The following is an 18,602-nucleotide window of genomic DNA, read 5'->3' as shown; positions in this document are numbered from 1 at the left end:
TCAACTGAACAAACGGTTGTACTTCAAACTGCAGTTCCTTGGACTATTTACAGGAGGAAATGTTTCTTAATCCATTGGGGCTGTGGCTCATACACTCGTCACTATCTGTATCATGAAGAGCCTGTTGTCATTTGTGCTTCCCATTAGCAATATGTATAATTTTTCTGACTGACAGCTACCATAAAACTGTTTCTCTTTTTATGGATATAGATATAATAAAATTGAAAAGCACACTTACATATCCATCATATGGAGAGATAGATGTCACGTTCCAATTGCCATGTGTCCCGATTGATTTGAAATCCATAATAGTAAAATAAACGTGCAACACAAACAGCCATTCAACCACTAAAGTAAGAAAGTTGTAGGAAGAGTCTAAAAGCTTGAAAAACAAAAAGTGGTATTGTCTCTTCCTTTCAACAATAAAACGTCCCTCATGATATCATGGCTAAAATGCCTAGCCTAGGAGCCACCTAAAGTAAAATATCTCCCAGTTTCAATTGGTATGCACTGTGCACCTACTAGGTGCCAGGGACAGTGGCAGGAGCTAGGGGTATAACAATTCTCAGTTCTTCAGAGCCTAAGGCATTTGGCTGCTAACCCAAAGGTCAGTGTTCAAACCCAGCAGCTGCTCCTCAGAAGAAAGATGAGGCAGTCTGCTTCTGTAAAGATTATCAGCCTTGGCAACCCAGAGGGGGTCGCTGTGAGTCAGAATTGATTCAATAGTAGTGAGTTTGGTTTTAGTTTTGGGGGGAGAGGTAGGCAAATGGATGGTCTCTCCAGAAAATTCATTGCAACCACTGTTCCAGCCTCTTCCTCTCCCCTCCCCCCTCCCCTTTTTCTCCCCCTCCTTTTCTTCCTTCTTCTCCCACTTCCTCTTTCTCCTTCTCTTCCTTTTTCTCATCCTCCTCAGTTCTGTACTGTCTTCCTCACCAGCAGTTCCCTTGACAGCTAAGTATCTCAGCTCCTACCACTTCCCATGACCTCAGTGAAGGCATTAATAAGCAGTGAAATGACCAAACCAAGGTCACACAGGTGGAAGGAAAGAAAGGCCTAGCAGAATTCAAAACGCGACCATTAGCACCTGAGTAATTTAGAGTTGATTGAAATTGTGATTGTGATCCAACAAGTAACAGATGCCATGCTGTCATTTAATTTTTAAAGCTGCATCATGCAGCTTTATTTAAAAAAAAAAAAAATGGACTCATATTTTTGTATTATAAATACTCATTAATGACTGAATAAACATGCAGTTCAGACAACAGAAGAGTCTAATGGGCACTCAAGAAGAAGTGTTGAATGAACCCAACTGAATTAAAATAATATTCCCAGGGGATAATGCCTTCACTTTTTCTTTCCTCTTCCAGGAATGTAAGAAATCCGCATGTAGCTGAATGTAAATTCTTGGACTTCCCAACCCCTTTTCCTATATTACCAATTAAACAAGCACTCTGTTCATGTCTTCAGGGTGCAGACAGACTGAACTGAATAACACTCACTTTAAAAATGTGATCCAGGTCAGCTTGTTCTGCCTGAGTTGCAGGCTCAGATTGGTGACAGTGTGACTTCACCTCCTCCTCTGACATTTAGCAATACAGGACATTCGCTCCTTGACAGCCACGGTTTTAAGGTGACACTGGTGTGATTCCCAAACTTTGGTTAAAGGAAAAAAAATCTGTAAGAATTGAAGTCAATTTGTGGCAGCATTTGGTGCAGCTTGCAGCCTAGAAACTGATCTTAGGAGTGCAAAGCCATGAGCTGTAAACTGTGGTTGGTATCATAATACTGACAGGAGAGTTATTGGCCAGAGAAAATCTAAAGAGAACAACTGTTCTGAAAGCCCCAGTACAGAAGTCCTGAAAAGAACTAAGCAATGAAATATTTGGCTGGGAGATCAAGTCACTCATTCCCACCAGCCATATTGCCATGTTGAGAAGCCAGTGATGCCCCAGAGCCAGGACTGCCTGCTGTTCCCTGAAGACTGTGCTGTCTCCTGCCCATTTTTCACGTGGAAGACTCGGTCATGATCATCACATGCAGCCAAACCACCAAACGTCCCATCTGTCCCTGTGGCCCAGACAACAGGAGCCAAGCTAGCAAAATCTCTGAACATTGAGGAAAGCAGCCCTCAGCTGCTTGGTGCTGAAGGCCATGGCATGTGAAATGTGGCTGGGAGGAAAAAAGAGGGACTTGACATTTGTAATGTAATTATACTCAGCAGTCTCATAGCTAAAAGGATTTTAATTTTATGGAGGATGGGAAGATTCCCGTACGTAAAAGGTCGGTTCTCTTGCAGCATCATTTAGTCAAAGGACACCAATTGAAATCCTTGAATAGGTGATATTACAGCAAGATGCTTCCATGGGATGCTTGTTAAGGGCACTGTCCTTCTCCTGAGGGTCACTTCTCAGTCACTTCAAAGCAGGACCCTACCTTTTGTTTTCCTGATAAACCATCAGCAATGCTTTTATTGGTCTTTAGATGTCGTCCCCCCCCCCCATTATGACATGGTCCCTTTCTCAACCAGGTCCTTGTTTTGTTCTAACTAAAGCAAAAAGAGAGAGAGAAGTATTAGGCTTAGGGATTTAAGGGACCTGGGAATAAAAAACAAGACTTTGCAGATTTTTCCTGATTAAAATCTTGTCTTTGATCATTTTAAGGGCTTTATAAAACTATTTTATTTTAAATGTCACTCCCACAACAATCAAATTGCTAATTTTCCATTTCAACAGAAAGTTGCTTTGGATTGAATGGCAGAAATCTGCCACTTTGCGCCTGTGGATCCTGGAAAGCACACACTGCTTTCTGTTGGTTGGCCACAAGAGAAGCAGCTGTCTGCAGGGGTGGATGGCCTGTAAGAAACAATGAATGAACACACTTCTGTGAAGCCAGGGTCCAGGGACTCTGGGGCCCCAGCCAACATCAAGGTTGAAAAAACAAAAGTTGCATTTGAGTCCTGGCTGTCTAAATGCAGTCTACTTGACTCCCTCAGGAAGTGCCCATCAGGTCAATACCAGCCCCCCAGGGTCCCCGACTCTAAAGCAGGGCCTTGAACCAGTTCATTCCAGTTCAACCTCCTGCTGAGAGTCTGCATTTCCACACCAGATATACTGAATCGGAATCCACATTTGTAACAAGATCCCCCAGGTGATTCTAACACATCTTGTTAAAATGTAGATTCTGATTCAGTGTATCTGGGGTAGAAATGCAAACTCTCATCAGGGCGTCAACTGGAATGAACCAGTTTAAAGCCCTGCTCTGAAGTGCCCTCATCATTTATGATCACGTGTTGTTAGGTGTCATTGAGTTGGTTCTGACTCCTAGTGACCCTCTGTACAACAGAACAGAACACTGCCCAGTCCTGTACCACCTCACAATCATTGCTGTGTTTGAGCCCATTGTTGCAGCCACAGTGTCAATCTATCTCATTGAGGCTCTTCCTCTTTTTCACTGACCCTCCTTCTCCCTCATCACTCACTCAGTATATTTAAAATAATCCTTTAACTTCTCATAGTAATCCTTTGTGAAAAAAGTACCTCAAGGCTTGAGACCCAGTAACACCTCTGGGCTTATCAAATGACAAACTGACAGGATATCAAATGGTGGATTCATTTGATCTGTAGTTGCCTGTTTGTCTGATTTGTATTTCAAGTTCCCTAAGAAAATTATCCAGATGTCTGCTGTGTGAAGGAACCTGTTTGTTCAAACATACTGCGCTCTCATCCCTGCCAGTTTTCACAAAACAGGATGGCTCTGCTTGGGCGGGGGGGGGGGGGGGATTCACAAAGGTAGGAATTACAGAAAGTAGTGTGCCAGCCTCTCTGTGGGAGATCATTCAACTCTAGCTCAGCCACAAAGGAGAATAAAAACAAGGTTGCTTTAATCCTCCTATGCCAGAAAAAATACTAGGGAAGCTCAAATCCTGTCGCTGTGAAGAACCAAGGCCATTTGTTTGTAGGTGGGGGTGGTGGGAGGGTGAGGAGAAGAGAAAAAGAAAAAACAGCCTACTTGGATCAAGTGCTCAAGATTGTTTTTGTTGCGAGAACTGTGATAACAAAGATATATGTGGTTACACTTTCCCTTTCAGTTCAAGCAGACACTCTGTTTCTGAAGAGTTCAAGATAACACAGTCAGTCACATTTATGCTATTTAATAGAACTTTTGTTAAGTTTGTTCGTGTATCATCCTAAGATATGCTGTGAGAAACAATGTGAAGAATATTTTTTGTGTAAATGAAACAAAAGCTCTAGGTTTTCCATGTTTTTTAAAAAAAAAAAAAAAAACAGATTAGTTGAAAAAATCTGAATACTGACGTAATTAGATTTTATTTCAGTCCCTTTGCTATATATTACATAACTGCCACAGTGGTAACAGCTCTACTTTCCTAGTGCCTGTATGGAGTTCCCAGATGGTGCAAAGGTGAATGTGCTTGACTGCAAACCAAAAGATTGGAGATTGGAATCTACCCAGATGTACCTTCCAAGAAAGGCCTGGTGATCTGCTTCCAAAAAATCAACCATTGAAAACCCCGTGGAGTGTAGTTCTACTCTGACACACACACATGAAGTCATCATGAATCAGAATTGACTCCATGACAACTGGTTTACTGACATTTCCTGCCGGAAGCAATAGCTTCATGGTAGTCTGTAACCAGTGCAATTACTGGACAATTTGGGTATATCCCTTTGGTCCCACTGACTTTATAATAAGCTAGTCTAGGACTTTGGCAGTAGAGATCACCTGAAAGGAAAAAATGGACCTGTTATCAGGAACAGTCTTCAAGTGACTCAATATAAAGAGCTCTATCCAGTCACTATATGCATATAAGAAACTTCTGACTCGTGTACCTTATGATAGGCACTTAAATGGTGCCTTTTTCCCCAGCTTCTCAGGTTACTTTTGTAGCTACTGTGATATATAGTCAGAAAACTACACGTGCACATTGTGAGGATTTGTGACTCATCTTTCATATCAGGTTTTTAAAAATACACTCATATGCTGCAGTAAAAACAATATTGATTAAGGAATCTATATTAGGAATTATGGGTCACTATCATCTATAAAGGCTAATTTAGAAGGCTAGTAAAACCTAAGATTCCAAGAGAATCGGTTCATGAAAATAAAATGTGTTTGAAATGATGGTCTGTTAGTGACAAGGTCTATGAAACAGGGCAAGGGAGGAAAAAAAAAAAAGAAAATAACCTAACCCATATGCTAGAGTGTGGAGCAGATCAAATGATATGGAGAGTTTCAAGTTGCTATGGAGACGTTCTCTGGCTCATTGGCTGTGATGCTGCACCCCATCAGAAGCTACCATTCCTTCCTCAGCCCACAATGAATTCAGTGCTATTCAAGGTGGATTTGTTTACGTCCTACCATTTGCCTACCTACAGGGTGAGGAAGATCAAAGAGGGCTAAAGCATGGCCCCCACCAAAAATGTAGCAAGGAGAAAGTTGCATATATAAAATGACTATAGCGTAGTACGGCTCAGAAGGTAATTAAATGCCCAGAAGTATATTGTAAAGGATAAGTGCTATGTGAGATTAGGAAGAACAGAGATGAGCATGGACCAGCATTACCAGAAAGGACTCATGGTGATAGAATTGAGAGAGGGCTAACATGGCTCACAGTAGGCACTCAGTAACTATATGGTCAGTTAGTGAATGAGTGGAGTCCCTGGGTGGTACAGATAGTTAACATGATAATAGAGGGATTGAAGGTCCAAGTCCATCCAGAGCCACCTCTGAAGACGGTCCTGGTGATCTACTTCCAAGACCCTCAGCCGTTGAAAGCCCTCTGGAGCACAGTTCTACTCTGGCACACATGAGGTAGCCATGAGTTGGAGCTGACTCCATGGCAACTGGTTTTAATAAAGGAGCAGAGAGGAGAGTGTTCCAGGAAGGAGGAAAGGGTTGAGCAGATCTTCTCAGGGAGGGATATAGAATGTTACCAACATACTGAGGAAACCTCTCAGATTGTTGTCAGGGCTTTGGTGATCAAGTGATAGATATTCGATTAAGAGGCTCAGGCAAGATTATTGAGGGCCTTGAAATGAGGTTTGATCTCATAGGCCCTACTGATAGATTTTAGACCTTTCCTCAGGATGGTGATGTAATGAAAGCCATGTTTTATAAACATTGGTCAAGAGATAAAGCTCCAGACAAATGGGAGGGGAGTGAAACTAGAAGCCAAGCAACTAGAGAAGGGTTATGAGTGGTGATGAAAGCCTAGATTTAGGTGGTAAGTGAGAGTAAAGAGAAGAATGTGTATAAGGAAGCATTCATAGTATTTGATAACAAGGAAGTTAAGAACAGGCGAAGGCCCCCTCTCCTAAACAGATTAGCCCCTGGACCCAAACTAAAGTTTCGGAGGCAGATTTGGGCTTGAGCTAGATGAGGTCTGGTCTGCCACTCAGGTGTGAAGCAGAAGTGTAATAGTGTAAATTGCCAGAGTTGGAACTAGAGCAAACAGTCAACATGTGGAGAAAGAAGGAAAACCGACCAGGTAAATGTGACTAAGAAGACATGCAAATGGAGAAAGTACAGGCATCTAGAAGATGAACTAGAAAAAGCAAAGCCAGTAGGAGCAGGGTCTGCCTGTGAAGGAGACCTCAAGCCTCACCCACCAATGAAAGATGAATGGAAGCTGTCAGGCCTGAGTGGCAGGAAGACTAGTGAAGGGAGTGATGAGCCAAACGTGGGGAGTTTAATTATACACATTAAAGAAATGCTGCAACTGTGTTCTTCATTTCTTTGTTGGAAAAGTGAAATATTCTCAGCATGTTACCACAGTACTGACGATACTTTATAGAGAAGTAAGAGGCAGAAAACCAAGGTCTTTTATTTGCTTCCGTGACTTGTGAATCAACACTAATGATTTACTGTGATTCTGGTTTGTTTACTTGTTTCATTAAAATCGTTAAAATGAGAGTAATCGTTCTGGATTATAGGATCATTGTCATGGCATGCACAGTTTTTTCTAAGCATTTTGAACTCTTTGGATAAAGAGATGCTCTGACCACCTCCCACTTCCCAAAGTAAGGAAAAAGACACATTAGGGTCTAAAATAAGCCAGCTGAAATAAGCTTACAATAGGTTCTACAGTCCAAGATTAATATCACTACTCACATCATCCCTCCCATTCAGGGTGGAAGATAGAGCAAATATCATGACTTATATTTGATATTCTTGGATAGGTCAAGTCGATTACTTACCAAAAAACCCATAATACCAAAAAAAAAAAAAGTTTATGCTGATGGCAACTAAAGTGTGTAAATTAAAAACAAGAAAACAAACTATCAGACTAAGCATTTGAAGGTGCTTTCTGATGCATGGCTTAGTGTACACTGGGGTCATTACACACACTCAGATCAGTCTCTGGATGAATTACCTTTATCTCCCAGCAGAGCTGGTGCCGGTCAGGGTTATTGCTTTAATAATGCACATGTCTGCTGTTAATGTTTACCAGCTAGCTAATCAGAACTCTAGAGAATACATGCCACGTTTGCATTGTTACAAGGTAGACATCATCTTACAATTAACTTCATTACAACTGGAATGTAATCATACAACATTACCTCTTTTCATTTTTCACCGTGAGGCTTTAAAATAATTAAATATATATGTGTGTGTGTGTGTGTGTATATATATATATACATACATACAACTATAAGTGCCATTTCTGCATAGAAACGACACCTTATTTTCTTGAGGATACATAAATGTACTCACTCGTGCATATCCATGCACTTCTTGTGAGATATGCTTACAATCTTTATACCAAAAAGGAATTGTTTGTGTAAAAATTATATGATACAAGGTTTTTTCACTTTTTTTCTTTAACCATACAATTATTATCTGATTCATCAATTAGGCACTAGGGACCATGTTAAAAACCACTATAAATATAGACTATCTGCATATATTTGGTATGTTTTGAATTGATAACTTAGGAGAAAAATAATCATGGTATTTTACACCTGAGCAGTTATTTGGAAATGCAAAAAATACTTGATTCTGTGTTAAGCAAAGGTTTGAAATTGTGCTTCATATTTGAGCAAAAGAATATTTTCTGAAGACCTTGCACTTAAGCAATAATGACATTTAATATCATTCTCTCCTTGTAGGCCACGCAGTGCAGATTATTTTATGCAAGAAGCTAAACGGATGAAGCATAAAGCAGATGCAATGGTAAGACCTTTTCTTTGCAGATATATTCTTCCAAATTATGTTTGTACTACAGCTCATCACTGGGGCAATATAGCGGGGTAATTATAAAATCTATTACAAGGATGGCTGGGTCTGTTAAATGGAGAAATGTTTATATAATCAAGTGCTCATAGCCCAATAAATTATGACTTCCACCAATAATATCTGACTAGGAGAAAGCCTTCAATAAATGAATATTTCAGTTTCCTCATAATATTTGAATAGTAACTAGAACCATAGGAGCCAGTGGGAGGTAGTATATTTTTACTTTGGGGGGGGGAAAGAAAATTAAGATTTGCCTTTTTCTCTATTGTTATCCTGGCCAACCCTTGGCTTGGTCCCAGGGTCAAATCCCTTTTCAGAAAGATTCTCGTGTTCTTCAAGTGTATCTGCCAAAATGAATACTTCATCTGAAACTGTATGGCCACAGAAACTATTATAATGCACATGATTTGATGTTTTCAAAGAATAACTTTGCTTACTTGGATAATCTCCTGTTTTGGAAAGTTTGAAGCTTTCAGGCAAGAGATAGAAAACTTGTGTTTTGTTTTGGATATTTTGGCTTTTTTTCCCCCCCTAAAAGAGAGCATATGGTTTTTCCATCTTAAGTCTCTTCCATAAGGACCCCTTCTAACCTAGTAATTCCAGCTCTGGTCCCCTTCAGCATTCATAAGTGGGATCAAGATGCTGGAGATGAATAAAGCATTTCAAATGACCTTATTCTAGTTTTGAAGATGCTTAAACCATAAAGTGTCCCTCTCCCAGTTTTACTCATCTTACTGTTGTTCAAGCATTTATTTTGTATAAAGGTCACTGTCTAAGTACACTGGGAGAGAGGAGAAAATAATCAGAGTATCAAAGAGTAGGAGACCCTGGGTGTTGCAAATGGTTAACACACTTGGCTGCTAACCTAAAGCAAGGTCCACCCAGAGGCACCTCAAAAGAGAGGCCTGACAGTCTACTTTAGAAAAGCAGCCATTGGAAACCCCATGCAGCACAGTTCTCTTCTGGCACACATGGGTCGCCATAAGTCTAAACCTACTTAATGGCAACTGGTGTGTGATGTATGTATCACAGAAGAGAGAAAGGAAACAGGAAGTACAGTTCTTATCCTCATGATCTTACAGTCTAATAGAGAGTTCTGGTCAACTGAGGAATGTTACACAAGGCCACTATTGGGAGAAGAGCATTGACTTTTAAAGCAGAATGAAATGTTCTGCCTGAGTCTATCATCTACAGTTTACAGGATTATCCATTCACTCTTATGTAATCCAACTCTACCTTTCTATTGATTATTACCAAGAATACATTCTGCTGTAGCTTGGCCAATCCCATACCAGCCCCTATGCACACTTTGCTCATGTAGCCGGTAGGCCATTGCCCCTGCAGAGCTTCACACACACACACACACTCACAGCTGCTCATACCGCACTCACACTGTCAGTATCCTCTCAAGTCCAGCCAAGTCACACCATTCCTTCCAGCATCATGTTCCATTCTCCTCCCTGAGGCTTTCCCACCCTCTCTGTAGTCCCTATCACTTGCTCCTTTCCTGCCATCTCATTTGCATTTGACTCATTTTTCATTTTGTTAGTTAATCACAGCCTGCCTTGCACTTTGAACTATCTTGTGGACGTACATTTCCTTTCTCCAAATGTATGATATGTTCTTGGAAGAAGCTTTTGTGTGTCAAGCACACATAGCACAGAAGAGAGTGATTTAGGAAATGCTTTTTGAATGAAATGCTTCTTTAATCTGAAAGCACTGTCAAGAAATACTGCTTTGTAGCCTAATAGGGTTATAAGTGCTTTAAAAATTTGACATGCTGATGAGGAGAGTTTTGCTCTACATGTCTGTTTTCTAAAGTATCATTACTATGAAATTTTTGGGTTTTAGTGACAAGGCTTAGAGTGGTAGAGTATTTGTGTCATTTTTGATTGATGAATGAGTCATTTGAAAATTGGAGAGACTGAGCAATCCAGAGTTAGAATATGTAATTATCCAAAGATAGTAGCAACGTATGGAACCAGAAACTTGATGTGTAAGTTTAGATTTATGAGAACTTAAAATTAGAAAACTGATTCTTGGTTATCCTTGCTGATGTGGGGACATTTTAACATAAGTTGAGACAGCTACAGATAATCCAAAAAAATATATTTATTATAAATTTTCAACTTGGTGTCCCTAATAGCAAAGCTAGTAAGTATCTTGGATTTCATCTCCCCTCCTTACCACCTCCCTCACTCTCACCTTTAAGTGAGATCCTAACTGTTAACAAAATAACCAAACACATGTGATAAGAGGAAGGTATGGAGATGTAAATGTTATAAATAATATAAAAGATGCTTTTAAAATCTATAGGAGCTCTGGTGGCTTAGTGGTTAAAAGGATTTGGCTGCTAACCAAAAGGTCAGTGGTTCAACCCACCATCCACTCCATGGGAGAAAGATGAGGCAGTCTGCTTCTATAAAGATCTATGGCCTTGGAAACCCTATGGGGCAGTTCTACTCTGTCCTACAGGGTTGCTCTGAGTTAGAATTGACTCGATGGCAGTGGGTTTGGTTTGGTTTGGTTTTTTTTTTGTTTGAAATCTGTATGGGCTCAAAACAACAGCAATTCACAAGATTAGATAGGAAGCTTAGGGGACAATGAGTTTGTGTTAATGGAGGAGGAGGGACTCAGGAAAGGAGAATGAGAATGGTTGCCTAACTCGAAGAATGTAATCAATGTCACCGAATTGTACCTGTACAAACTGTTGAATTGGTGTGTACTCTGCTGTGTATATTCTCAACAACAACAAAAATATATTCTAATATATTGAACCGTCAGAGTTGGGGTACACAGCAAAAGTGTGAAAATGCTTTATGTGGAACCAGAGCTATTAATTTCAGTGCACATTTAGCATAGTATGGAGGAATAAAGAATGAAGTTCCCAAAGTCATTAGAGATTAAAAAAAAAGTAGAGACAGACATGTGAGCATCCATGTTTTAAGCAATTTTGATTGAAAATTATATATGAATGTGGTACAATTCTATATGTAACTATTCACTCACTTACCCCAAACCAATAGCATTTTATGGAAAAAAAAACTGGGAAGGAAGTATTCCATTTCTTACTTCTCTTGGCTCCATTAACAAGCTTTTGGAACTCAAAAGTTGGGTTTCTCAAAGTGTATAACCTGTGTGAAAATAATGTTTTTTAAAAAAACTGTTCTTAAGGAAGACTGTCTTAACTCTGTTAATCAGGTGGAAAAGTTTGGAAAGGCTTTGAACTATGCTGAAGCAGCCTTGTCATTTATTGAGTGTGGAAATGCAATGGAACAAGGTCCAATGGAATCCAAATCTCCCTATACAATGTATTCAGAAACAGTAGAACTTATCAGGTAAGGATAGTGGTTTTTTTGCTGGGACTTGGGGGTAGCGGGAGCATGTGAGGAATACATGTAAATACTGTGAATACAGAGAATACAAACCTGCAACATCAGCTAACAGTAACTAGTGTTCATTTCACACACCCTCCCCTCCTTTGCTCTCTTTGTGAGCAAGACAGGACAGCTCCTACGACCCTGATTGCTTCAGCGGGAAAGCCAAAACATTGGTTCCTTCACCCATCTAGGAAGTCATTTTTAACTCATTCCTTGCCTCTTTAAAAAAAAAAAAAAAAACTCCTGTTCAAGTTAGTATAACCTAAATCTTAGCTCCATCAGTAAATTATTCAGGAGTATTTAATGAAAAGAAGGTTAGGGAAATTTTATGAAAGGAAAAGCCATCCTCAGAGGGTGCTGACATTGTTCTGGTCTAAAACTTCAAAATGAACACTGTCTCCCATCCTAAATTAAGACAGTATGACATGTGCAAAAGCAGAGTGAACTGTTCTGATGCCACACCAGGTTTCTGATTGAGGCTTCTGAAGGGGTTTGGTGGGAGACACTTGTCCTCCATGGAGACTTGGAAAGGTACTGCCTTAATTTCTCTTGGATAAACCATTAAGGGAATTTCAGCCATTAATCTACTAAGAACCTTTGTAATATAGTTTATGTTTTCAGCCAGTTCACCTGCTTGGGATAATGTCTAATATGAAATTATATGAAATATTTCTTCCTACAACTAACTTTAAAAGACTTTTCTAATTCTAGAATTCAATATGATTTAAGATTAGATATTTTTTACCATGCCCCACCATTCCAAATAGAAGATTTCTAATCATTTTAGCTCATAACCTTTTCGTCAGCATTGGCTTAATGATATTGTATACCACTTTTCTTCAGTATATAGTTTCCAGCCTGTGAAACTGTCATCCCAGCATCAGAAAACACATCATCTTCAAAGAGCATGGCCTTCAAGAATGTTTTGAAAGTCAACACTGCCTAGCCATTTTTATTAAAATCTTTTTACCAAACCAATACCTTAATGACTCTCATACTATCGACATACATGGTGCAGTATTTTCATGGTAAAGAAGACAACAGAATTTTCTTAAAATGTTAAAATTACTCTAAGAGAGCCTAGATTCTCACATTCTTTTCTCAGACTGAGGCACACAGACTGCGCTGCCCACAGGAGGCAGAACAGACTGGGGGAAGCTAGACAGGCACAAGGCAGTCAGGTGTCCTAGAAAGTGAGTGCCTTGAGTCCAGGAATTTGTGTGTGTGTGTCTGATTTGTTCACTAATGTATCCCTGAAACAGTTCCTGGCACATAGTAACTAAATGCCATTAAACATTTGAGGAATGAGTGAATGAGCAGATCTTGGGATATGTAGTGAATTGATACATGCATTGCCTGCTTTTAAAGACATTAAAATTTTAAAAGACAAAAAAAAAAAAAACCCTAACAACAACAACAACAAAAGTGTGGTGTCAGCCAAACGCAGCTGGGATGCTACTCTTGTTCTGCACCAGAGCTGTAACTCTGGTCAGCCCACTGACACAGGTAAACTTGTGTGAGTGGAGAACTCGCCTCATCTTCTAGATAATTCTGACTCAATACATCCCTTGAAACTACCCAGAAAATTGAGATAAAAGTTTTTCATACTTGATTTAGAAAACAGCATTTTGTCACTTAAATATATATATTGTATGCTAGGCCTGAGACTCCCTTCCCTGCCAAGAGACTATAGGCTACGATCTGCATACTAAATCTAAACAGGGTAAGTGCCTAATAAAATAAAAGATTTAAATAGAACCCAACATCTCTTAACATAACAGATAAAATGTCCAAGATACAATATACAATTACTGGTCATCCCAAAAATCAGGAAAATCACAACGTGAATTAGAAAATGTAATCAGCTGCTACCAATACCAAGATGACTCAGATGGTGGAATTACTTGACAAGGATTTTAAAGCAGCCATCATAAAAATGCTTCAACAAACAATTACAAATTCTCTTGGGGCAGGGGACACACAGTTCAATTAGAAGTTATAAAAAAAGAACCAAAAAGAAATTAGAGAACTTTTTTAAAAAATGTAACAGAAATTTAATTTTTTTTTTTTTTTTTGGCAAAATGGCCTAAACAGGGTGGAGCTAGTCTGAGAAACAGAGACTGGGGAAAATTGAATAGAGCCTCAATAATAACTAAAGAGCCAACATTTATATCATCAGAGTCCCAGACAGAGATGAGAAAGAGAATAGGGCTGAACGAGTATTTAAAGAAATAATGGCTGAAAGTTCCAAAATTTGGTAAAAGACATAAGCTTATAGATTCAAGAAGCTAAGGAAAACCCAAATAAGATTAACTCAAAAGAAATCTATGCCAAGACATATCATAATTACATTTCTGAAAACTAAAGATGAAAAGAATCTTGAAAGCAGCCAGAGAGAAACAACACATTACCTCTAAACCTACCAACCCACTGCCATCAAGTTGATTCTGACTGATAGTGACCCTATAGGACAGGATAGAATGCCCCATAGAGTTTCCAAGACTGTAAATCTTTACGGAAGCCTCATCTTTCTCCCACGGAAGGGCTGGTGGGTTCGAATCACTAACCTTTTGGTTAGCAGCCCAATGCTTTAACCACAGTGCCACCAGAGCTCCTTTCACATTACCTATTAAAAAAAAAAAAACCTCACTGCCATTGCGTCAATTCTGACTCATAGCGACCCCCTTTGGGTTTCCAAGATGGTAAATCACATTACCTATGGGGAAGACCAATTCAAATGGCTGGCAGTATGTTTCTCATCTGGAACCATGAGGCCAGAAGGAAGTGGCACAACATTTTTAAAATGCCTAAAGAAAAGAACTGTCAACCATGAATTCTAAATAAAAATATTCTCAGACAAAGGAAAATTAAAAATGTGTCAGTAGCAAACTTACCATTAAAGATTAGCTACAGGAAATTCTTCAAGCAGAAAGGAAATGATAAAAGAAGTCATCTTGGAGCATCAGCAAGGAAGAAAAAACAGAAACATGGATGCATGCAATGAACTATCCTCCTCATGAGTTTTATAAATCATACTTGATGTTTAAAACAAAAATTATACCACTATCTGATACTCAAAACAACATTTATTTAATAGTGGGTAAATGTAAAAGGACCGAAGTGGAAGTCAGGTTTCCACGTTTTTGCTCAAAGTGATAAAATGTTGATACCATAAATTGTGATAAGTTGTATATTGCAATACCCAATAAAAGTGATACATTCAAAAGCACAAAATCTACAAGTTGTGGAGATAATATGATAACATACTGTTTTTTGAGTGATTCACAATGAGCTAACCTGCTATACCAAGAGCTTTACAAACACTGTCTTGGTTAATCCTTACAACAATTTTAATCAACAGTATTAGTCTCATTTTATAAATAAGGAAATAGAGACTTAAAAGATGTTAAGACATTTGTCTAAGATCGCACAATCCAAATATGGATTTGAACTCAGGATTCTCTGACCATTACACATATTGCCTCAGCTCTCTCAAAAAGTCTGTGTGTAACTTGACATATTATTGAAAGAAAAGAATGGCCATAGCCTGCTCTGGTTCAGAGAAATAAGTGGAATGAAAAACAGTTCATAAAAGCCACTAGTTTCTCATAACACATATCTGCAGAAGCAACTACATGTCTAGATTAAAAACGTAGCCAGGACACTAAGGCTGCTGTCATAGTAAGAGCTCCCTAACAAAGAAAAAGGGGCAAATTCAGGCATTCATCTGAGAGCAAGGAATGAAAAATTCTCCTAAGGTAAACCCAGAAGGATTGAACTTTACCTTCATCTTGTCATCCACTTAGCTATAAATCAAAACTTGTGAAAATGGAATGGATATGTTACCATATACATGGATAATTCTTGAACTGGTAGCACTCCAGATCATCTGTAGTATTTGAACTTACGTTATTAAAGAGCAAAAAGTAACTAGATGGTCTTTAAAGTTGTATTATTCTAGTCATCACAGTAATGTAATGTTTGGGGGGGGGGAATAGAGCAGCATCATATAGCTTTTAAGGAAGAATCATCAGTAAGCATTATTAAAAACTGAGTGTCAAGCAGAAAGAACTATCTTCATAGAAAATGTTCAGTTGTGAGTAAGACATGTTTTTTCATTTCCTTTGTTTTCCTTTCTTGTTTTTTGTTTTGTTGTTTGTTTTTGTTTTGTTTTATAGGTATGCTATGAGACTAAAAACCCACTCAGGCCCCAATGCCACACCAGAAGACAAACAACTAGCTGCATTATGGTAAGTGCATCATACCAGCTTAACTATATGTCTTCATTGGCAAACTCGGTGCTGAAATGCATGATGTTTTCTTGGTGTCTTCTAACATACAAAACCAAATGCAGTTCTAATGGCAAGGAAGAGTTAAGACCATTTCTTGCTGCTTTATCATGCATTATTTGAATTCACAGTGATTGAAAATTGATAGATCAATTACACAGGGATACTTTTTTCTTATGTGTGTGTGTTGATATCAGTAGGGCTGTGTTTTAGTAATTTGAATACTAATTGTAACAAATGTAATTTCTCGTGTTTAACATTTTAGATGCAATCAAAATAATTCATCTATCGCGTTAAATGTAGGATTAGAATGACAATCAAGATGATGTATTTAAATTCTCAGCACATTAAACCAATAATCAATTCATTATATTTTGATAATAAAATAATTTATTTTCAAAATGCAAACCATGTGTGATAGATTTTTTTTATATTTATGCTAATAACCATGATAATGATTATGTGGTTATATAATAATTTCCCCCATTGCTTCTCCTCAGGGTACATCACCCTACTCTAAAAATCACATAGAAAATATTCTGCACTGGTTCCTTTTGGGAAAGAAATTCAAATGTTTTTCTTTATACCCTCCACCAATAACGAATTTTGCCTCCAAGAGGCTCATTTTCACTCTAGAACCTGATCTATGAATCAGAAAATCAGATCTCGAAAAAGAAACACAAACAAACAAGAACAGACTATTAAATTGTGTCTTTGTTGTTTTTGCTGTGTTTATGTTGGCATGTCAACACCAGACCTGAGTTAACCAATAATTGTAATATGAGTGAGAAGCATCAAGTAGAGAAAGAACAGGTCTCAGGAAAAACTTTCTGTGCTCTTTTCCAGTTTTATTTAAGTTTCATATTGGGATTAGTAAATACATGAAAATTAATCATTAATATCCTATTAAATATAACATATAAATAATAAATTGTTGTTGTTGTTGTTGTTGTTGTTATGTGCCGTCAAGTCAGCCCCGACTCATAGCGACCCCTCCTTGGGTTTCCGAGGCAGTATCACTACGGAAGTAGGTTGCCCCATCTTCCTTCCGAGGAGTGGCTGGTGGGTTTGAACTGCCAGCCTTCTGGTTAGCAGTCAAGTGCTTTAGCCACTATGCTACCAGAGCTCCTAAATAATAAATATGTTACATAAAATCACTACTCACCATAGAATTTATATTGTTCATAAAGCATTCACATATGCTACTTTATTTCCACTAAGTAATTAAAAAGTTAGGAATAAAAATAGATATGAGCTGTTTTTGTTTTGTTTTGCTTTTAAGCAAAGGCCCCTCTGCACAGCGGGACACCCAAAGTGTCAGAGGAAAAATCAGAGGAAGGTAGCTGTGCCCTGCAGCTCACCTCATAGGCAGCAAATGCTGTGCTGGTACTCCCTCCCTCCTCTCGTGGAGAGAGACTGTCCTCTAATGGTGGAAGAAGAAAATGGCCAGCCCTGTTGCTCAACAAAGAAACTATAAAGCGAATACTATAAAATGATTTAGTGATAAATATATTTATGGAGTAGGTCCTTTGAATTATGTATTTTGGAACAAAAGGAAGGCTAGATACACACAAACATACGTTCATAGACAAAGATTTGTGTCTGTGTGTGTTATATTAATCATGGTATAAATATGAGTGCCTGGAAACTACAAGATTTTGTTAAAGTCTTATTTATGATGGATACATGATTTTCATGGCTCATTTCTCTTTTTCCTACTATAGTTACCGATGCCTGGCTCTCTTATACTGGCGGATGTTTCGACTCAAAAGGGACCATGCTGTAAAGTATTCAAAAGCACTTATCGACTATTTCAAGGTACTGTCTGGCTAATGGGCAACATTGTTCCTTGTACTCAGATGTCTCCCTAACAAGGACATTTTCAAAGCATCTGGTATAATCCATTGCTTTGGGGCTAAAACAGGACACCTCTAGTGTCCAGATTAACCCTATTTATGGCATACTTAAGGAGTTGAGGGCACAGAGAGCCCATCTCATTAATCTACCTGCCTTATTATCCTCGAGTTTTTAAGATCTTAACTGAATGAAGATCCAGTTACCAATTCCAGTGTCCTAGGAAACTCATCTTTTAGCTAACATAAAGTCCTCATGTTTTGGTAAAGCTTCTTTCCCTTAGAACCACCTACTTGGAGCTATTTCTTCATAACTAGTTTCCAGTAGCCATGAATAGAAACAATGAAGAAGTTCAGTATCATCAGTCAGAATAAGGCCAGTAGAACAGACCATTAATTGCTCATATGCACGTTAAGGCTGAAGCTGTAGAAAAGTAAAACAAGTCCATGAGAGCCAAAGTACAATCCTGAATATATTCCACCTGAATTTACAGACCATCTCAGGAATAGATGCACCAAACACTAATGACTGAAGACCAGATGAGTTGTGGAATGACATAAAAGATTTCATACATAAAGAAAGCAGAAGGTCATTTAAAAGACAGGAAAGAAAGAAAAGACCAATATGGAAGTCTGAAGAGACTTTGAAACTTGCACTTGAATATTGTTGTTGTTAGGTGCCATCAAGTCATTTCTGACTCATAGCAACCCCATGCACAGCAGAACAAAACACCGCCCAATCCCGCACCAGCTCCACGATCCTTGCTGTACTTGAGCCCGTTGTCGCAGCCACTGTGTCAATCCATCTCGTCGAAGGCCTTCCCCTC

The 18,602-nt window shown here is 38.7% G+C and overlaps 1 protein-coding gene across 1 annotated transcript in view; it reads left to right on the top strand.

Moving 5' to 3' along the window:
* AFF3 (AF4/FMR2 family member 3) overlaps positions 1-18,602 on the top strand; it is a 684,153-nt gene that overhangs the window by 649,286 nt on the left and 16,265 nt on the right. Inside the window, exons 16-19 of the mRNA XM_007959474.2 lie at positions 8,127-8,190; positions 11,455-11,591; positions 15,812-15,883; positions 17,647-17,740. Coding sequence (XP_007957665.2) covers positions 8,127-8,190; positions 11,455-11,591; positions 15,812-15,883; positions 17,647-17,740 — 367 coding nt within the window. The remainder of the gene's footprint in view (positions 1-8,126; positions 8,191-11,454; positions 11,592-15,811; positions 15,884-17,646; positions 17,741-18,602) is intronic.

This window comes from Orycteropus afer, unplaced genomic scaffold, assembly GCF_000298275.1.
Source record: "Orycteropus afer afer isolate SDZICR_OR568_19922 unplaced genomic scaffold, OryAfe1.0 scaffold00017, whole genome shotgun sequence".
In the NCBI taxonomy this organism is placed as follows: Eukaryota; Metazoa; Chordata; class Mammalia; order Tubulidentata; family Orycteropodidae; genus Orycteropus; species Orycteropus afer.
The sequence above is the reverse complement of the archived record's forward strand: the minus strand, read 5'-3'. Positions and strand labels throughout refer to the sequence as shown.